The sequence below is a fragment of the Podarcis muralis genome, chromosome 4 (assembly GCF_964188315.1).
Source record: "Podarcis muralis chromosome 4, rPodMur119.hap1.1, whole genome shotgun sequence".
Classification (NCBI taxonomy): Eukaryota; Metazoa; Chordata; class Lepidosauria; order Squamata; family Lacertidae; genus Podarcis; species Podarcis muralis.
In genome coordinates, this window is record NC_135658.1 from 8,134,079 (window position 1) to 8,154,856 (window position 20,778).

The window sequence follows — 20,778 nt, forward strand, 5'->3', positions numbered from 1 at the left end:
ACCTTCCAATTGACAAGCCCAAGAGGCTCAGTGGTTTAGACCACAGCGCCACCCGCATCCCTAAAAGCTTTAAAGGTAAAGGACCCCTGACAGTTAAGTCCAGTCGCAGACGACTCTGGGGTTGCGGCGCTCATCTCGCTTTACAGGCCAAGGGAGCCTGCGTTTGTTTGCAGACAGTTCTTCTGGGTCAAGTGGCCAGCAGGACTAAACGGCTTCTGGCGCAATGGGACACCGTAACAGAAGCCAGAGCGCACAGAACACCGTTTACCTTCCTGCCACAGTGGTACCTATTTATCTACTTGTGCTGGTGTGCTTTCGAACTGCTAAGTTGGCAGGAGCTGGGACAGAGCAACGGGAACTCACTCCGTTGTGGGGATTTGAACTGCCGACCTTCCGATCGGCAAGCGCAAGAGGCTCAGTAGTTTAGACCACAGCGCCACCCGCATCCCTTCGGAGGAAGCTGGAGGAACATTCGACTGCCAGCCCTGCTTGGCTTCTGTCCCTGGAATCGGGGGGGGGGGGGAGGGAGAGATGCCATCCTGACCTTGGTGCCAGGCAGCATCATTCACGGGACCCCCTCCCAGGACCCTCCTTGCCCAAAGTCTGTGGATTCTATACAAGCTCACCCACCCCTTGGGCAGGGAAGACAGAAACCAGAAACTACACTAAACGGGGTCTTTATTTAATAAAATAATAGATGAGACGTTTTGCTCTAATCGTGTTCATTAAACTGTGTTCAACGTGTTGATTAAAATGCCTGGTCAAAATATCTTTATTAATTTCCCATTACTTTGCCTGGGATCAGGTTCAAAGGACCTTGTAATTAATCAAGGAGTTATTATCCCTCTTGCTCTGTTTTTTTTTAAAAAAACCTCAGAATTCAGCTTCCCACAAAGCCACACTCAGTGTGCTTGGTAGTCAAAGGTTTACCAAATGGCCTTCCCGCAGATGGGCTGAAGCGCAGAGATTGGAGGATTGGAGAGATTGGCCCCTTGCTATTACAGGGGCCGGATCCGTCCAAGGCCCCATCTATGGACCGTTAAGAGGCAGCTGGGATGCCTCTATGCTACCTTTCCTATCGTTTAGCTTTTCATCCATTGCTTTTTACAAAGCAACTTCCAAAGATGTTCGACACAGGATTGCCATAAATACAAAGGGAGCACAATTTTTGAAAACCGTACACAATACTAAAAGGGCCCAGAGAGAGAGAGAGAGAGAGAGAGAGAGAGAGAGAGAGAGAGAGAGAGCTCTTTTAGTGTGGCAGCATCATTTCCCTGACCTGGCAAGCTTTTCTTATGTTCTGAGGCTGCCTGCCAGTGTAGACAATGCTGAGCTAGATGGATCAACAAGACAGGTGAACTAATGCCAGTGTACTGGAAGAAGCAAAGGTCACCAGGTTTGAAGCAACGATTCTTCAACATCAACTTTGTTGGACTGGCCATGTTGTGCGGATGCCTGATGATAGTCTTCCAAAGCAACTACGCCATTCCCAGCTTAAAAATTGAAAGTGTAATGCTGGTGGTCAGCAACAGAGGTTCAAAGACTCTCAAGGCAAATCTAAGTACAACCACTGACAAATGGGAAACACTGGCCTGCGAGCGCTGCAGTTGGAGAACTTTTTTTCCTTTTAAAGGAAAGCAGGAATTTTTACTTGGCATTGTAGGGGAGGACACTAAGAGACAGGATAGCAAATTGTTTTTATACGCAACAACGGCAGCAAGAATATTATTGGCACAGAAATGGAAGCAAGAAGAATTACCGACAAAAGAAGAATGGCGGATGAAATGGATGGACTATGCAGAATTGGATAAATTAACAGGAAGGATTTGAAACCTGTGGGATTAGAGATTCTTAGAAGACTGGAGTAAATATACGAACTATTTGAAAAGTAATTGTAATGAACAGATTACGCTAGTAGGATTGCAAGAAGTTTTGTAAGGATGATTATTTGAAATATTGCAAGAAAGTTGATGAGGAGAATTATTAGTTAATGATAATTAAGAGTAATAGATAAATTAAGAAATGCAGAATAAGTGATAAAGAACGGGAAGTCATCAGAGGTGTTGACGGAAGTCTAAAATATTGTATAAGATAAGAAGTTATGTTATATGATTGTTGGAAATGATATGTTAAAAAAACTAATATATTTTTTTAAAAAAGGAAATGATATGTTAAAAACATTAATAAAAAATATATATAAATAAAGGAAGGCAGGAATTCTCAAAGCCTCAACAGTGGGTTGCGCAAGGAAGCTCCCGCAGCTCATTTCCCCCAATGACTTGTAGGATAGTCCCAGAATCAGCCCAAGGCTTCCCGCTGCTGGAGGACCAAAAACATGCCGATTTGGAAGGGAAAGTCTGTGGCAAAGCAAGGAATCAGCCGCACGTAGTCAAGCAAGCCGAATGCCTCTGCATGTCAGGTTCGCTGCTGCAACCGACGGAGTAATTGGGACCTTGGGGAGAAGCTGCCGACTCGGTGGCTCCTGCTGAAACCACAACAAAACAAACGGAGATGCAAGATCTGGCAAGGATCCCAGAGACACTCAGGAGATGGGGCAGCGTTCAGAAGAGACCAGACGAGAGAGAGAGGGAGGACAGTGTCCCCCCCCCCCCAACTCCATCCAAGTCCCACTCTTGGCATGCAAAACAAGGGGTCAGAAAAAAATAAAAAGCATTGATTTGTTATAAAAAGAAAAGTGCAAACATAGCAGAAAGAAAGAAAACAGGGAATCAGAATTCAAAACCATAGTCTGGAAGGACAAAAGGACAAAGACTCAGCGCACCTCCAAAAGGGATCGAAAAGTATTAACTCGCAACAAAGATTCCCATTTCAAATAATAAAGATTTGCAAAAATGAAAGTATTCTCCACCTGTCAGTTCCATCGTTCCTGAAACTAAAGGTTCTATGTAGTCCTTAATGAGCCAGCCATTTGCATAGGCTGATAGCCCTGAAGGAAACACATGCCTCAATATTTGTATAAAAAATAAAACCATGCTCTCTCTCTCTATATATATATATTTAAAAGGGGTTATTTGAGCTCCGCCCTTTAGAGACATTTAGCATACGAAATCTCTTTTCAAGAAGGGCAATTTGCCAAAACCTTGGATACCAGCGATCTAAATTATTAAGGTTAAAGAACTTCCAAGATTTGGCAACGATGCCTCTGGATTTCTCTGCCTGACTGAAACCTTCCGGGGCGTGTAATCGACAAAGCTTTAATTACACCCAGGCGAATTAGCCCCCGTATCTATTTCCAGTTATTGGGGCCCTGCCCTGTGATGGGGGTATCCTTGCCACTAGGCTAGACTGCCGTTTTTAAAATCACCGCAACCAGCTCCATATGTGGCGCTTGGGACGGAGGTTACTGCACCAGGGCAGAGGGTATGGCTGCCTGATACACCTGGGTGGGTCTCAGCTGCCCCAAATTCTCTGCTTGACGTCAGTAGGAAATCCAGCCTCGAGTCAAAACGCAGAGAGCAAACTTGTCTGTCCCTGACCTGAGCTGGGCTTGGAAGCAAATCTTCTTTGCGCTTGGAGTTCACGGTGGAGTGAAGGGAGGGGGAAATTCTTCCCCCAGAGATTTCTGTTGCTATTCCCCTGATGTAAGCAAAGATAAGGGGGGCGGGAATTGGATGGGGGCGCTCAAGGTGGAGAAGGGAAAGGAAGTGGGGTGGCTTTGGTGAAGCGTAGTGGTTAGAATTGAATTGAAATACTTTATTGCCGGGACGCGGGTGGCGCTGTGGGTTAAACCACAGAGCCTAGGACTTGCCGATCAGAAGGTCGGCGGTTTGAATCCCCACGACGGGGTGAGCTCCTGTTGCTCAGTCCCTGCTCCTGCCAACCTAGCAGTTCAAAAGCACGCCAGTGCAAGTAGATAAATAGGTACAGCTCTGGCGGGAAGGTAAACGGCATTTCTGTGTGCTGCTCTGGTTAGCCAGAAGCGGCTTAGTCATGCTGGCCACATGACCCAGAAACTGTACACCGGCTCCCTTGGCCAATAAAGCGAGATGAGCGCTGCAACCACAAAGTCGGCCACAACTGGACCTAATGGTCAGGGGTCCCTTTACCTTTACTTTAGTGTCACTTGTACAACTTGTATACAGTGAGATTACACAAGCACCCCAACTCAGCTCTCTTAGTCTTAATTCCCCTCGTTTACTGACGCACACCCACCAAACCCGAAAGTCAGTTGCCCTCTTGTTATCTTTTCATTCAGCAGCCTAACAGCCCACGGATAGAAGCTGTTCTTTACCCTGTTGGTGCGACTAGTCATGCTTCTATATCTTCTGCCCGAGGGCAGGAGATCAAGAAAGTGCCGGCCAGGGTGTGAATCATCCCTGAGAAGTTTCCTCACCCTCCTGAGGCAACGTTCTTCCGCTATTTCATCCAGCGGATTCACGGGACAGCCCATAATATCTTGTGCTGTATTCACCACCCTCTGTAGGCACTTCCTATCAATTGATGTCAAACCAGCGTACCACACCGTGATGCAGTAGGAAAGGACACTTTCTACTGTGGACCGGTAGAAGGAGATCATCAAATGTTGATTGACATCGTTCTTCCACAATATTCTGAGGAGATGGAGTCTCTGTTGGGCTTTCTTAACCACCTGAGTTGTATTGATTTTCCAAGTAAGGTCTTCACTGAGCTAAACTCCTAGGAATTTAAAGGAAGAGACTCTCTCCACACATCCCTCCCCGATGTACAGTGGGGCTAGTTCTCCTCTCTTCCTCTGAAAGAGAGCAGTGGACTAAGACTTGGGAGAGCAGGGTTCGAATCCCCACTCAAGCAACAAAGCTCGCTGGGTGACCCTGGGCCAGTCACGGCCTCGTTCAGCCTGACCTACCTTAAAGGGTTGTTGTGAGAATAAAATGGAAGGGAGAAAAACTATGTGCCCGACTTTGAGATCCTGGGAGGAAAGGTGGGATATAAATGTAAGAAATGAGGTGCTGAATCGATTTTATTCTACTTCCCATGAAATACCTTGAAGCGACTTCACGGGGAAAGCATTAAGAACAATAAACCAATTAAAAGCCATTCCAATTTCATGCATGGAAAATGATTCTGAATCAAACAGATTTGAGAATGGTGTTGGGACAAAAAGACTCTCAAATTTTGGGAAGAGGAAATTTTTTTCATCCTGTCCAGACAAACAATTAAATACAGCTAATTTAAATGTAATAGTTGAGTTGAAACTGCAAGGAGATAGAGGGAAGTCAACAAATTTATAAGGGACTCAAACCAGTATGAAGGTAATTTCTTTTTAGGATTGTGTGTATAGAATAAGTTATGGTTTGTACTCGTTAAATAATGTTGTTTATGATAAATGTTTTTCTGTTTTGTTTTGATTTTTTTGTTGAGTTTTGATTTTTCTTTCTTTTCTTTTTTATTAATATTTTTTCTATTATTTTCTTTTTCGTCGTTGTCCTATTTACCTTAGATCTTTATACATTTCTACTCTGTATTTTGTACTATTTTTTTTTATTATCTCAGAATATGTAATTTAGGATCAATTTATTCTTTTTATTCTTTATAAATTTCAAAAATGTAATAAAGTTTTCTTTTTAAAGGCACATTTTAGGAAGAGGAATTTGACTTTTGCAAGTGAGTTCCCTTTCAGCCCCAGCTGTAACCAGGGAGGAAAAACGAGATGAACAGGTCACTTAAAGTTTATTGAACATTATGCATCAATATCCCGGAATCCCCTGCAGGGAGTGAGCTGGAACCTGGCAGGGAGCTTGGGCAACTGCAGAGCATTGCAATTTTTAATTTTAATTTTTTGCTGCTGGAGAGGCCTGGTGCTGCATGAACCAGCCCTCTGTTTGGGCTGTTTCTTTCCATCCATTGTCTGCGAAAGAATGCTCTGTGTGACTCAGCACTGTGGTACCAAGCAGTGCAAGAGCAAAAACATGCCAAGAGAGGGAGGAGAGACAGAAAGAGGGCAGAGGGAGGAATGTTCCTTCTGCCCCAGGGAGGAAAGCTGGTACAACGGGATCAGTTAAGCTGAATTGATTAAACTAACATTTTCAAATGGGGTTTTGAATAAATGTGCAATTAATTCATTGGGCTCCACGATCACTGCAGATGGTGACAGCAGTCACAAAATTAAAAGACGCCTGCTTCTTGGGAGAAAAGCAATGACAAACCTAGACAGCATCTTAAAAAGCAGAGACATCACCTTGCCAACAAAGGTCCGTATAGTTAAAGCTATGGTTTTCCCAGTAGTGATGTATGGAAGTGAGAGCTGGACCATAAAGAAGGCTGATCGCCGAAGAATTGATGCTTCTGAATTATGGTGCTGGAGGAGACTCTTGAGAGTCCCATGGACTGCAAGAAGATCAAACTGATCCATTCTGAAGGAAATCAGCCCTGAGTGCTCACTGGAAGGACAGATCGTGAAGCTGAGGCTCCAAGACTTTGGCCACCTCATGAGAAGAGAAGACTCCCTGGAAAAGATCCAGATGTTGGGAAAGATGGGGAGGGCCCAAGGAGAAGGGGACAATAGAGGACGAGATGGTTGGACAGTGTTCTCGAAGCTACCAGCATGAGTTTGACCAAACTGCGGGAGGCAGTGGAAGACAGGAGTGCCTGGTGTGCTCTGGTCCAGGGGGTCACGAAGAGTCGGACACGACTAAACAACAAATCATTGAATCACAGAACTGTACATTTGGAAGGGACCTGGGACAGGAATCTACAGCATCCCTGACAGATGGTCACCCAAACTCTGCTTAAAAACCTCCAAGGAAGGAGTATCCACAGATTCCCAAGGTGAGGGACGTTGCTTCCTTGGCTATGAAGGGCAACAAGGAATATCATGCAAGAACTGGAATTTTTTTCCTCCATTTGAAACAAGAGAACGCAGAGCTTCCACCTGCACTGGTACCGCTTTGAATTTCATCATAGCATCGTCTTTCTTAGTGGGTTGTGCAGGCCGCTGTTCTGAATGATGCTTTTTAAACAGGGTAGCAGGCCTTGGGGATGAGTTTGTGGAGCGAAGAGGGTAGTGGCCCCCAAAGGTCTGGGGACCACTGCTGTCGACATTCCTGTTTCCCGCACCTATCCATCTCTCCAAGCCTTCCTCCAGAAAACACCTGCCACTAGGCAGCAATGACAAGTCGAAAAATAAACGTAGGAAGGATGCCTGATGCTGACGCAGACCTTGGCAGCCGCCGAGACCATATAACACTGGTCTTGAAAGACCTACACTGGCTCTCAGTACGTTTCCGAGCACAATTCAAAGTGTTGGTGCTGACCTTGAAAGCCCTAAACGGCCTCGGCCAATATATAGCATCTCCACCCCCATCGTTCTACCGAGACACTGAGGTCCAGCGCCGAGGGCCTTCTGGCGGTTCCCTCCCTGCGAGAAGCAAAGCTACAGGGAACCAGGCAGAGGGCCTTTTCGGTGGTGGCGCCTTCCCTGTGGAAGGCCCTCCCACCAGATGTCAAAGAGAAAAACAACTACCAGACTTTTAGAAGACATCTGACGGCAGGCCTGTTTAGGGAAGTTTTTAATATTTAATTGCTGTATTGTTTTTAACACTCAATTGGGAGCCTCCTAGAGTGGCTGGGGAAAGTCAGCCAGATGGGCGGGGTATAAATAAATTATTATTATTATTATTATTATTATTATTATTATTATTATTATTATTAACAAGAGGAGGGGTTTATGGGGGAAAGCAGCCGGCAGGGGAAGGGTGAAGCATCCCTCCCCGCCATCGTCTCTCTGCTGCAACGCAGCACTGTCCCCCGAGGATGTTTTGCCACGGAGAATGCGCCTCTGAGCCTCTTTTATATAACCAGTGCTGTTTTGTAAATATCAGGTGGGTCCCCAGAGGCAAAGGGAAGGCAGGGAATCCAATGGAAGGGTTTGTAATGCGGTCGCTTGGAACGGATGATGAAAAATATTAAGTATATTGGCAAACCGGCTTACTATAAACATATACAATGAGATCCAATATACCTCTTTGATAGTCTGAAGGCCTCTCATCAGATGTCAAGGAGATAAATAACTCTACAACTTTTAGAAGACATCTGAAGGAAGCCCAGTATAGGGAAGGTTTTAATGTCTGGTGTTTTATTATGCTTCTATATATGTCGGAGGGGATGCGGGTGGCGCTGTGGGTTAAACCACAGAGCCTAGGACTTGCCGATCAGAAGGTTGGTGGTTCGAATCCCCGTGACGGGGTGAGCTCCCGTTGCTCAGTCCCAGCTCCTGCCAACCTAGCAGTCAAAAGCACGTCAAAGTGCAAGTAGATAAATAGGTACCGCTCTGGCGGGAAGGTAAACGGCGTTTCTGTGCACTGCTCTGGTTTCGCCAGAAGCGGCTTAGTCCTGCTGGCCACATGACCTGGAAGCTGTACGCCGGCTCCCTTGGCCAATAAAGCGAGATGAGCGTTGCAACCCCAGAGTCGTCCACGACTGGACCTAACGGTCAGGGGTCCCTTTACCTTTACCTTATCTGTCAGAAGCTGCCCAGAGTGGCTGGGGAAACCAAGAATAAAATAATTAAAATAATAAATCATCATCATCATCAAGGCTTGGTGCAAGTGGGAAGCAATTCAGTTCAGCCCAATTTTCCAGCCCCTTTCCACACTTGAAGACCCGGTGTGGTGTAGCAGTTAGAGTGCTGGACTAGGACCAGAGGGAGACCAGGGTTCGAATCCTGACTTAGCCACGAAGCTCACCGGCAACCTTGTACCAGTTGCTGCCTCTCAGCCCAAACTCCCTCACAGTGGGGATTAAATGAGGAGAGGGGAGAGACATGCACACAGCCTTAAGTTCCTTGGTGGGGGCTGGAAAAAGTGAGATATAATAATAATAATAATAATAATAATAATAATTTATTATTTATACCCCGCCCATCTGGTTGGGCCTCCGCAGCCACTCTGGGCGACTTCCAACAGAATATTAAAATACAATAGTCTATTAAACATTAAAAGCTTCCCTAAACAGGGCTGCCTTCAGATGTCTTCTAAAAGTCTGGTAGTTGTTTTTCTCTTTGACATCTGGTGGGAGGGCGTTCCACAGGGCGGGTGCCACTACCGAGAAGGCCCTCTGCCTGGTCCCCTGTAATTTGGCTTCTCGCAGTGAGGGAACCTCCAGAAGGCCCTCGGCGCTGGACCTCAGTGTCCGGGCTGAACCATGGGGGTGGAGTCGCTCCTTCAGGTCTACTGGGCCTTTAAGGCCGTTTAGGGCGTTCAAGGTCAGCACCAATACTTTGAATTGTGCTCGGAAACATACTGGGAGCCAATGTAGGTCTTTCAAGATCTAAGCACAATGAACAAACAGATGCAGTCTTAAGAACTAGCAACCTGTTTAAGGAAAAAATAAACGGCGGCACCCAAGGCGGTTTTGATCCCGGCGTCAATAATCAAAAACACCAGCGCTCCCTGTCTCTGCGGGATCACGCGTGTCAGCGCGGTCCGCAAGCGACGAGCGAACACTCACCGCGGCACTCGCGGCCCGTCCGGACGTCCCTGCAGTTGAACTTGATGTTGATCCGGCCATCCATATCGCGTCCGGTGTCATCGTGGTAGTAGACGAGGGTGCCGTCGACCCACAAGACGAACCAGTTCCTTTTCCAGCGTCTCAGGATGGAGCCTGTGGAGGGAGGAAAGAGAGAGAGAAAGAGAGAGAGAGGTTCTGAGTTGCCCAAAAAAGATGTAAAAGTATTTTTGTATGCCACAACTGTTAAGTTGTGGGTGAACATATCAGACGACACAGCGATTCTCCAAACAGCTCTTGTTTATTCACAGGCCAGAACAGAACTGAACTGAAGGGTTCAGCCAGCCTGGTTATATAGAGCTCCACTACAACGCAACAGTAACCATTTTCTGTAACTATCCAATCACTGAACGTCACTTTCAATCCCTTATTTGCATATGTGGACCTGAACTATCTACAGTATCCCCCTGCTGGCCCAGGGTGAGAACTTCAGTACATAACAACAACTGCAGCACAGATTTTACTAGCCAAAAAAATGGAAAACACAAGAATTACCAAAGGTAGAAGAATGGCAGATGAAGATGGTGGAGTTTATGGAGCTGGCTGACCTCACCTGGAGAATCCGCGACCAGAAAGAAGAGGAATGCCAAGAAGATTGGAAGAAATTTAAAGGCTATTTGAATAAATATTGTAATATTAAAGATATGTAACCACTTGAAAGAACTAATTAGGCCTAGGATTAAATAAATAAATAAATAAATAAGAAAATGCGCGATAAGAAAAGTTAGGAAATTTGATTATGGCTGTAATACGGTTTTATGAAATAATGATATTGGAAACTGCTACATTTAATTACTAAGAAACTCAGATGGAAGAGATTAGAGGAAGTCAAGTAATATGTTTATGAAGATGGATTTCAATTAACTAAGTTTTAGTTTATGTGGTGATAGATGGGAAATTTGAAGTATTTTATGTTTCATTTTTTTCTTTTTCTTTTATTATTGTTTATTCTCTCTTTTGTTATGCTTTTGTATGAAAAATAATAAATATTATTGTGAAGGGGGGAAAAGAGAGAGAGAGAGGGAAGGGTGGAGAAAGGTGACTACGGAGACGAAAAAAGTGGAGATGATATAGCAGTATGCAAATATAATGCCTCTTTTTTTTGCCAGCCCTTCTTGAAGCGCCGAGGTCACTGCGCCTCTCTATTTACATATCCCTCGCGCAGCTCCGGAGCCAGAAAAAGCCAGGAAAAGCTGTCTGCAAGCCAAAAGCAGGGGCACGATCCACAGAGAAAGGCTGCCTTGCTTCCTGTGGGGCTCTGATGCCCTCCGCAGTTTGCTGACTCTGTTTCCCAGCCATATTCCTCTCGTATTCTGCCCAGTCTGCTGGATTTCTGTTCTGCTTTTTAATATATATATAAACAAAGAGGCTCCGGGATCAAATGTCTACTAAAAGCATTTGACACGAGAAAAGAAGCTGGTTTCGCTGAGGGGCAGGGAGCAATGGGTAACTTTTGCTTGCCTTTTTGGGGGAAAAAAAGAGAGAGAAATACAGTTTATATTTTGCTTTTGTGGGCAGCTGCAGGTAGGATGGCTAAAGCACCGAAGGGATTTGGGAGCAGAGGAAGCCTTGAAGTGGTGAAATTCCCAGGGTGGTTTAACAATCCATCTGTCTTCTAAAATATAACTCTGGGAATTCTAGCTCTGCGAGGGGAACAGGAACCTCCTAACAATTCTCTTTAGAAGACATCTGAAGGCAGACCTGTTTAGGGACATTTTTAATGTTTGATGTTTTATTGTATTTTTAATATTTTGTTAATATTTTGTTGGGAGCCGCCCAGAGTGGATAATAATTATTATTATTATCTCTGCACCATTAACTAACTACAGGTCCCAGAATTCTCTGGGAGACGCCACGACACAGCGCTTTAAATATGCAGTATGAATGTGTAAAGTGTACAATTCTTCCGGACAACATGCGTGTGATTTTGAGTTGCTCCCTGTCCCTTTTTCGAACGATTAATTTTATGGAAAAAAGAACCCACCATTTTAGAGCAGCGCACCATATAATCTATTAATAATGTCCTACAAGACAAGGCAACCGCCTTGTTCACCTACCCAGGGTTTCTACTCCAACATAATACCTGAATACGGTCGTACCTTGGAAGTCGAATGGAATCCATTCTGGAAGCCCATTCAACTTCCAAAACGTTCGGAAACCAAAGCGTGGCTTCTGATTGGCTGCATGAAACTCCTGCAGCCAATCGGAAGCTGAATGAGCCCAAAAATACTTTGCAAACCGGAACAGTCACTTCTACAGGACAGGGTATTAGTGTGCGAAAACAGTCGAGATCCAAGGCTCTCCAGGCCTGCACCCCCAGATGGGCATAGCTGTCAATTGTCCCTTATTTGAAGAGACAGTCCCTTATTCCAGCGCCATGTCCCGCTGCTGTCCCTTATTGATGGATGTCCCTTAAATGTCCCTCAAATTTCAAAGGAAGCAGCTCCTCTCCCTCCCTCCCTTCCCGCCAGGGAGGAGGGAGGCTCCAACTGTGTTGCTTGGCTGTGTTGCTCACCCAATAAGAAGTCTAAGAATGACTGGGGGTAGAGCTTGCATACCTTGTGTGTGGCTAGTTAATGCAAGCTGAGGGGGGTTTTGAATGCTGGACGCCATTTTGTTGCACGTGCTGCTGCAAACTTTGCAGTGCAAAGCCAGGCCGGGGAGCCATTTTAAGTTGAGGCTGCATAGGCCTTGTGGTGCATGTGATTCAGATTCTATTCAGTTGAACCTCTGGTTACAAAGTTGGTTGGACAGTGTTCTCGAAGCTACCGGCATGAGTTTGACCAGACTGCAGGAGGACAGGAAGACTGGAGTGCCTGGAACAGGTGAGGCTGCAGGTCCCTTATTTTCAAGGCTGCTGGTCCCGTATTTTCAAGGCTGCTGGTCCCTTATTTTCAAATCTGTAAGTTGACAGCTATGCCAGATGGGGGAGATGTCAGGTGCTATCCTGTGGCTGATAGGTAAAGGGACCCCTGACCATTAGGTCCAGTCATGGCCGACTCTGGGGTTGCGGCGCTCATCTCGCTTTACTGGCCGAGGGAACCGGCATACAGCTTTCCGGGTTATGTGGCCAGAGCAGCGCACGGAAACGCCGTTTACCTTCCCGCCGCAGTGATACCTATTTATCTACTTGCGCTGGTGTGCTTTCGAACTGCTAGGTTGGCAGGAGCTGGGACAGAGCAACGGGAGCTCGCTCCGTCGCGGGGATTCGAACCGCCGACCTTCTGATCGGCAAGCCCAAAAGGCTCAGTGGTTTAGACCACAGCGCCACCCGCGTCTCTCTGCATTAGAGAAGAGCAGGCGTTGAGCAAGGACCCCGTGGAAGGTTCTGGAGGACGAGAGGAGGGGGGACCCCGTGTGTTTGCTCTCACTCGTGCTTCTCTCTGGAGACAGCGAGGGGGAACAGGTGGTCCAGCTTCAAGGGGACGGACGGCAGCGCAGAGAGCGAGGAGAGCTTTTTTCTGCCTGGATGGCTTCAGCAGTTATTCAGGTGGATGATTGCCTCGAGCAGAGTGGTTTGGAACAAAATGTTGCCTAGGCTACAGTCCTCAGCCCACCCTCTGTTGAAAGCAACGGGCCTTGCTTCCAAGTAAACAGGAGGAGAGGAGGAGGCCAGACGAGGGAAAGGGGGAGACCTTTGCATTTGGAGCGAGGGTAGCCAAAATGGAATATACCGTATTTTTCGCTCTATAAGACGCACCAGACCACAAGACGCACCTAGTTTTTGGAGGAGGAAAACAAGAAAAAAAATATTCTGAATCCCAGAAGCCAGGACAGCAAGAGGGATCGCTGCGCAGCGAAAGCAGCAATCCCTCTTGCTGTTCTGGCTTCTGTGATAGCTGCGCAGCCTGCATTCGCTCCATAAGACGCACACACATTCCCCCTTACTTTTTAGGAGGGAAAAAGTGAGTCTTATAGAGCAAAAAGTACGGTAACTGTCATCTTCCCTGGCTGCTAGCTGGAGCTCATGCCAACATCAGAAGGGGGCATCAAATTCATTACAGTGGTACCTCAGGTTAAGTACTTAATTCGTTTCAGAGGTCCGTTCTTAACCTGAAAGTGTTCTTAACCTGAGGTACCACTTTAGCTAATGGGGCCTCCTGCTGCTGCACCGCCGGAGCGCGATTTCTGTTCTCATCCTGAAGCAAAGTTCTTAACCCGAGGTAATATTTCTGGGTTAGCGGAGTCTGTAACCTGAAGTGTATGTAACCTGAAGCATATGTAACCCGAGGTACCACTGTATTATTTTGCCTGCTTTAACTTCTTATTGGTTTTCCCCATTTTTTGGATTTAAAAGTGGCAAACTGCCTGGGCAGAGAAGCAGGATGGAAGCGGAGCAAACAAGTAAGGTTCCGATCCTGACCCCCTTTACCTGGGAGGAAGCCCCGCTGAATGCAACAGGACTTGCTCCTCAGTAGACACGGCGATAGAGGAAAATGCCTCCGATGAAACCTGGCCTCCCTTCTTTTCATACATAAGGGAAGAAGCTCTCCCACCAACCTCACAAAACTGCCTGTGGAAAATCGATATGGACTGTCAAGCGTTTGAAGAGCATGTAAAACAGGCATCCCCCAACTCGGCCCTCCAGATGTTTTGGGACTACAACTCCCATCATCCCTAGCTAACAGGACCACTGGTCAGGGATGATGGGAATTGTAGTAACAACAACAACAACAATTTATTATTTATACCCCGCCCATCTGGCTGGGTTTCCCCAGCCACTCTTGGCGGCTTCCAACAGAATATTGAAATACAATAGTCTATTAAACATTAAAAGCTTCACTAAACAGGGCTGCCTTCAGATGTCTTCTAAAAGTCTGGTAGTTGTTCTCTTTGAAATCTGATGGGAGGGCGTTCCACAGGGCGGGTGCCACCACCGAGAAGGCCCTCTGCCTGGTTCCCCGTAACCTCACTTCTTGTAGGGAGGGAACTGCCAGAAGGCCCTCGGAGCTGGACCTCAGTATCCGGGCTGAACGATGGGGGTGGAGACGCTCCTTCAGGTATACAGGACTGAGGCCATTTAGGGCTTTCAAGGTCAGCACCAACACTTTGAATTGTGCTCGGAAACATACTGGGACCCAATGTAGGTCTTTCAATGTGGTCTCAACATCTGGAGGGCCGGGTTTGGGGATGTCTGATGTAAAAGGACTTTGGCCTGGCACCTGCCTCATATAATATAGGCAGGTGGTTTTAAAAAACTATTTCATTTTCTCAGGTTTTAATCAACACATTGTGGCTGCCTTACCTGAGCTGCCTTGGAACTGCTATTGTCACATTATATGTGTCGCTTTGTGATGTATTCTCTGTTTTACTTAATTTGTATGTAGCCATTTTATTGCATTTTAAATCTAAGTTTTTTTAATTTTAAAAAAAGGAACTGCGCTGTAAGCTAATGGGTGCAGAACTTGCAGCCCTCAAAATGCAGCCCACACATCTGTGTGCATCCATCAACCCAGGTGATACTCCAGATCAGTGTTTCCCAAGCTGTTTTTGAACTACAATTCCCATCATCCCCGGCCACCGGTCCTGGTAGTGGGGGATGATGGGAGTTGTAGTCCAAAAACAGCTGGAGACCCTAGTTTGGGAAACACTGCTCTAGATGTTCGGAGGGGGGGGGGGGCGATCTAGGAAATAACTGCTACCCAAAACTTTCATACAGAATATTTGTTTATAGTTATGCTGCTATTTCAGGGAAACCAAGTCCAAGGCAATTAAAAAATATGCATATTGTAAATGGCCTCCAAAAACTGCCGGTTCCACCTCGTACAATTCTGAGAACCTGGACTTTCTCACTGTATATGGGGTTTTTAAAAAGTTTTCAAGCCTATAGATAGGTCCCTAAAGACAAAAGTTGCTCCTCCTAAACATCTATAAATTTCGGTGAAAATTTTGCAATGGCTACCAGTCAATTAAAATCCCCGAAAGCTGGATTTAATAATAATATATTGCTTATAACCCCCCCCCATCTGAGTGGGTTGCCCCAGTCATTTTCTGGGCCTATCCTACCATTGGGCAGTTGGAATATCATTACAGCAAAGCAAAGTGAACATTGTTAAAGGGATTGTTGTATTCTACCACCTTTGGGGGAGTGCTGATGGATTTTCTGCTTCTGGTACCAAATGCCGTAAGATATAATAATAATAATAATAATAATAATAATAATAATAATAATTATTATTATTATTATTATTATTATTATTATTATTATTATTATTATTATTAATTTATTTTTCCCCCCCCCCATCTGGCTGGGTTTCCCTAGCTACCCATGGTGGCTCCCAACAGAATATTAAAAACATGAAAAGAGTACGAAAAGAGCCTTTCTGGATCCGACCGTGCCTGGTTCACCTTCCCATTTTCAACAGTAGTCAGCCAGCTGTGTCTGGGAAACAAAGACAGCTTTGTCCATCTCTAGCTGTTTGTTTTTTTTTTACAAAGAGTGTGGCCCCCACCAAGAGCAAACATCCAATCTTTTGCAAGCTTACCTGGGAGTAAGCCCTTGCTCCCAAGCAGACACAAACGGGCTGTGTACTGTTTCGGGGCTTGGGGTCCAAACTGTGCAAGGAATCCCAAGTCTCTGAAGCACCCCATCATGAACCCAGCAAAGGCAGCAGTCCCAGAAGCTTCCCCGCCTCTCTTCGGAAGAAGAAAGGGCCTCTTGTATAGCCGTAAATTCCCAGGCTAAGACTTACTCTGTCTCCAGAGCCAGCCGCATTTCAGCAGGGCCATTTCTGCAGCGATCTCCAGGCTGATCTATCCCGGCAGGAGACGAACTTAAGAAGAGGAAAAGCGGGAGTTAGGAATGCAGAACTATCAGGATGTAACATCAGATCACCTTCGCTCCTCACCCAGCTCCCCCAGAAAACAACTAGTTTTTTCTGCTAGTGGGAATTTTCCAACCGTGGGGTGGAGAGGAGGGAGGAGAGCGGCAATTGGGGTCACTGGACTTCTAAATAAAGGCACAGAGTGTGCGGCTAACCAGATCTTTTTTTAATGCTCCTCTCGAATTATCTCTGTTATGTAAATTACAAAAGGGTGGGGAGGGAGGCTGCAGCGCCTTTTCCCTCTGCGGGATTTAGAGATTAGCATTTTGCTTCTATCTTTAACTGAAGCTCTCTAGAACATACCTGGAGCGCAGGGCATCGCTTCCAAGCAGCCTGCCCCAACCTGGGGCCCTCCAGGTGTTCTGGACTACAATTCCCATCATTCCACCCCCTAGTGGGGCTGGTGGGAATTGTAGTCCAAAACACCTGGGTTGGAGAAGGCTGCTTTAAACTGCTTTCTAAACGTCCCGGCTCCTTTCTGCTGCTGAGCTGTTGCAAAACACCCCTTCACTGTGCAGTCAGGCTCACAATGAAAACCAAGTTGGGGGGAGACAGAGAGTATAAACACCCACCCATTCAGGGTTCTGCCACGTAAACAAACCCACACGGCTTGAAAGCATATGATTTCGCTAATTTGCGCAGACACACAGAGCGCAGAACTTGGCAGAAGTACAGAAATGGAATCAAGATGGGGAATATAAGCATGGCGCCACAAAGCGGCCAGGCAAGGGGGTTGGGGGAAATGAGGTATAATGGTTAGAGTTGGATTTGGACCTGGGAGAGATAAGGGTTCAAATCCCCCCACTCAGCCATGAACCTTTCGCTGGGTGAGCCTGGACTCAGCCACTGCCATCTCTCACGACAACCCTCCTTCCCCTTCTCTCTCCCCCCTTCTCGCCCCCCCTCAACCCCACATTGCTTACGACAACAAAAATTGCCTCATATTGACTGTAATTGACCTTTATGAAAGACTCTACAATTTGAAAACAGAGACACTGAATGTACTCTTGTTTCTTATGGGAAATCTTTCAAAATAATAATAATATTTAAAACAGTAATAATAAGGGGGGGGGGAGAGAGAAGAACCATGTAAGCCACCTGGAGTTCCTTGTAGCCAATCAGAGGGGATATAAATGCAATCAATCAATCAATCAATCAATCAATCAATGAACGGGGTGGGTGGCCAGGAACCCAGAGCAGAAAGGGGAAGGAAGATTCGGGTCTGCAGAATCATAGGAGCACATGGGAGCACATGGAATCCTAAATTAAACATTTTTTTAAAATAACAGAAATCTGCTTTTAGTCTATGAAATAATGAAGATAAAAACGAGCGGTGAAAAGTCCAGGAGTTTCGTTCTAACAGGGCAACAAAAATACTACAGAAAAGTACCATTGAGGCTGTCGCCCAATATACGCTTATAAGGGAGCAAGCCTCATCTGGCGCTTCCCCCAGGTAAACGTGCCTCGGATCTACCTGGCTGGATGAAGCCCGCAAGGCGAGGGATAAATGTGGAGAAGAGAGGAAATATATTTCTTTTCCGGTGGCGGCAGGAGAAACCCAAAGCTTGATGGAAACGGATCCCCAAAGTTTATCTCTGCGTTCCCGTCTCTGCCCGCACAAATCTGCTCCGCTAATCTGGAGCTTGAAACTGGACTCAAACTCTATTTGCGATTCCACCTCCGGCAGAGGAAAGAGAACTTAAAATGAACCCGGGTCGCCGCGCTCTGACGTTGTCCGGACCAGGGTTCGGTTACACCCGCTTGCTGGACCGCTCAGATCACTCACATTTCTCCTGAACGAAGGGGATGGATGCGCCTTGGGGCTGGGTAAGGTGGATCAGCTCCGCTCCCTCCTTCCCACACCAAGCCTGGGATCGGGGCGGGTGGCTTCAGGGCTGCCTCTCTCTCTTTCTCCTCCCTTCCCACCTTGTGGATCCGTTGCAAATAAGAAGCTGCGCCGCCTCTCCCGGGGTTGCAAAGATGCGCACGCGATGGCCAGGTGCGCTAGCGCCTGCCTGCGTTCTTGCGCGCAAAGAAACTCCGCCACACGCCACCCCTTTGCACCATCCCTCGCCCAGCCCATCAGGTCCAAGTCCTCTTTTCCCACCCACCCACCTACCCACCCACCTCACCCTACTTTTTACCTAGAGAGCCCCCGGCGCGCGCTGCCCCCTTTCCCGGGACTCGCCGGGCAGCCACATCAAACCTCTGGCAGATGGAAACACAATACCCTCCCTTCAAACGCCAGCTCTCTTTCTCTCTCTCTCTTTGCACAGAATTCTGGGAGTCGTAGTTTGCACTGGGCAGCGCAGCCCGGGATGGACTCCAGCTCCCAGGATGCAAGAGGAGGAGGAGATGCTCGCCTTCATTCCCCCAAAGGCCCCCCTCACCTGACTCCCCCTGTTTCGTTGTGCATCCGTTGCAAAGGGGAGGAAGGTCCTTCATGCTCTCTGGTGCCTACTCAGAAATCAGCCCCATTGCCTTCTAATGGGGCTGACCCCCAGGTATACGGGCATCTAGGATCTGCAGCCTTGGAGAAAACAGAAAACTGTGGAGCTCGATCTCCACTCCGTCGTCATCTTGACCCAAGAAAATCACAGTTTTATAGTTCAAATCGGGGGAAATAAATACAGTAAATGGACAAAAGTACAGTGGTACCACGTGTTACATACGCTTCAGGTTACATACGCTTCAGGTTACAGACTCCGCTAACCCAAAAATAGTGCTTCAGGTTAAGAACAGTTTCAGGTTAAGTACAGACCTCCGGAACGAATTAAGTACTTAACCCGAGATACCACTGTACAAAGATTCACAAAAAGGTTTAGGGGTTTGGTGCTGGAGGAGACTCTTGAGAGTTCCATGGACTGCAAGAAGATCAAACCTATCCAAGGAAATCAGCCCCGAATGCTCACTGGAAGGACAGATCCTGAAGCTGAGGCTCCAATACAGTGGATGCTCTGGTTGCAAACGTGATCCATGCGAGATGCACACTTGCAACCCACAGCGGCGCACCTGCGCACGCACAGGTTGCGATTTGGCGCTTCTACGCATGCGCAAAGAGCAATTTAGCGCTTCTGTGCATGTGTGACCTCTGAAACCACCTGTACTGGTACTTCCGGGTTTGGGAGCGTCTGTAACCTGAAAAAACGCAACCTGAAGCGTCTGTAATCCAAGGTATGACTGTACCTTGGCCACCTCATGAGAAGAGAAGACTCACTGGAAAAGACCCTGATGTTGGGAAAGATGGAGGGCACAAGGAGAAGGGGACGACAGAGGAGGACGAGATGGTGGGACAGTGTTCTGGAAGCTACCAGCATGAGTCTGACCAAACTGTGGGAGGCAGTGGAAAACAGGAGTGCCTGGCGTGCTCTGGTCCAGGGGGTCACGAAGAGTCGGACACGACTGAACGACTAAACAACAACAACAAATGCATCCCCCCCCCCGAAAAAAAAGCACTGGGCATTCCAATCTTCCAGTCCGAGTGGGACTTTGTTCTTTTGCTGGCTGAGTAGCAGGTTTTAGATAGGAAAGAGCCACAAGCTGGGTCCACGCCATACATTTAAAGGACACCCCGCACCCCCCACCCCCATAGAGAACCCTGGAAACTATAGATTTTTTTAAGGTGCTGGGAATTGTAGTTCTCTGAGGGGGTGAACTACGGTTCCCGGAGTTCTTGATGGGGAGGAGATGCACTTTAAATGCACGATGCGTACGCAGCCTGGGCAGGTGCAGTTGAAGCAGCTGGAAGTGTGTGCAGCAGCGATGCTCCCATCTGTTCCCCGCAGCGTGTTTCTCATTTTGCTCTATTTTTAGTGGCGCTTCAGCACATCGGCTGCTCAAATGATGCTCCGGTGACTTGCGCCCCCCCTCCACGCCGCCCTCTGGCTTAGAGAAAGGACAGGAGGCACTGACCGTGCCTAAACAGAAGCCCACCGAGGCCCACACTCGTGTGTCCCTCATTACGTAAGGCTTTGGCAAAACAGAGGAAAACGATGGCCGGATGAAGCAGACAATGGCATCCTTCCTCTGCCTCTGGGGCCACGACAACCAGGCGTGTGCCAGGCATGCGTCTCCTCGGGAGGAGGCGCCCCAAGTTGTTTTCACCACTGCTCACCCCGGCTCGCTAAAAGCAATCGTTTAAAAGTAATTGAACGCGAATGGAATTAAAATAATATTTTAAAAAATTAATAAGATTTTTAAAAAACCAGCCTATTGAAATATAGGTGATGAAAACAGCACAGTACTATTAAAAGCCCTAAAAAAAAAGAGGGGGGGAGCCAGTTCCCAAAGGCCTCTCGGGATAAGAGAGTCTCCACCTGCTGGTGGAAGGACAAGGAGGGAGCAGGTTTGGCTTCTCTAGGGAGGGAGTTCCAAAGTTGTCTGGGAGTAGCCACCACCGAGAAGGCCCTGTCCTGTGAGTATGGAAGAAGGGCCTTCCTTGAAGACCTCA

The 20,778-nt window shown here is 47.1% G+C and overlaps 1 protein-coding gene across 3 annotated transcripts in view; it reads right to left on the bottom strand.

Annotated features, from left to right (window-relative positions):
- Window positions 1-18,604, bottom strand: part of PLEKHB1 (pleckstrin homology domain containing B1) — a 43,377-nt gene extending 24,773 nt beyond the window's left edge. The window contains exons 1-3 of one of the 3 annotated variants that reach the window (XM_028725858.2): window positions 18,115-18,416; window positions 16,197-16,277; window positions 9,448-9,600 (exon numbers count right to left, since the gene is read on the bottom strand). In XM_028725858.2, the coding sequence (XP_028581691.1) occupies window positions 9,448-9,600; window positions 16,197-16,233 (190 nt within the window). In that variant the 5' untranslated portion in view covers window positions 16,234-16,277; window positions 18,115-18,416. Of the gene's footprint in view, window positions 1-9,447; window positions 9,601-15,989; window positions 16,172-16,196; window positions 16,278-18,114; window positions 18,417-18,472 lie in introns of those variants that run through there. The other 2 variants (XM_028725856.2, XM_028725855.2) reach the window with 2 other exon arrangements.
- Between the last annotated feature and the right edge of the window lie 2,174 nt (window positions 18,605-20,778).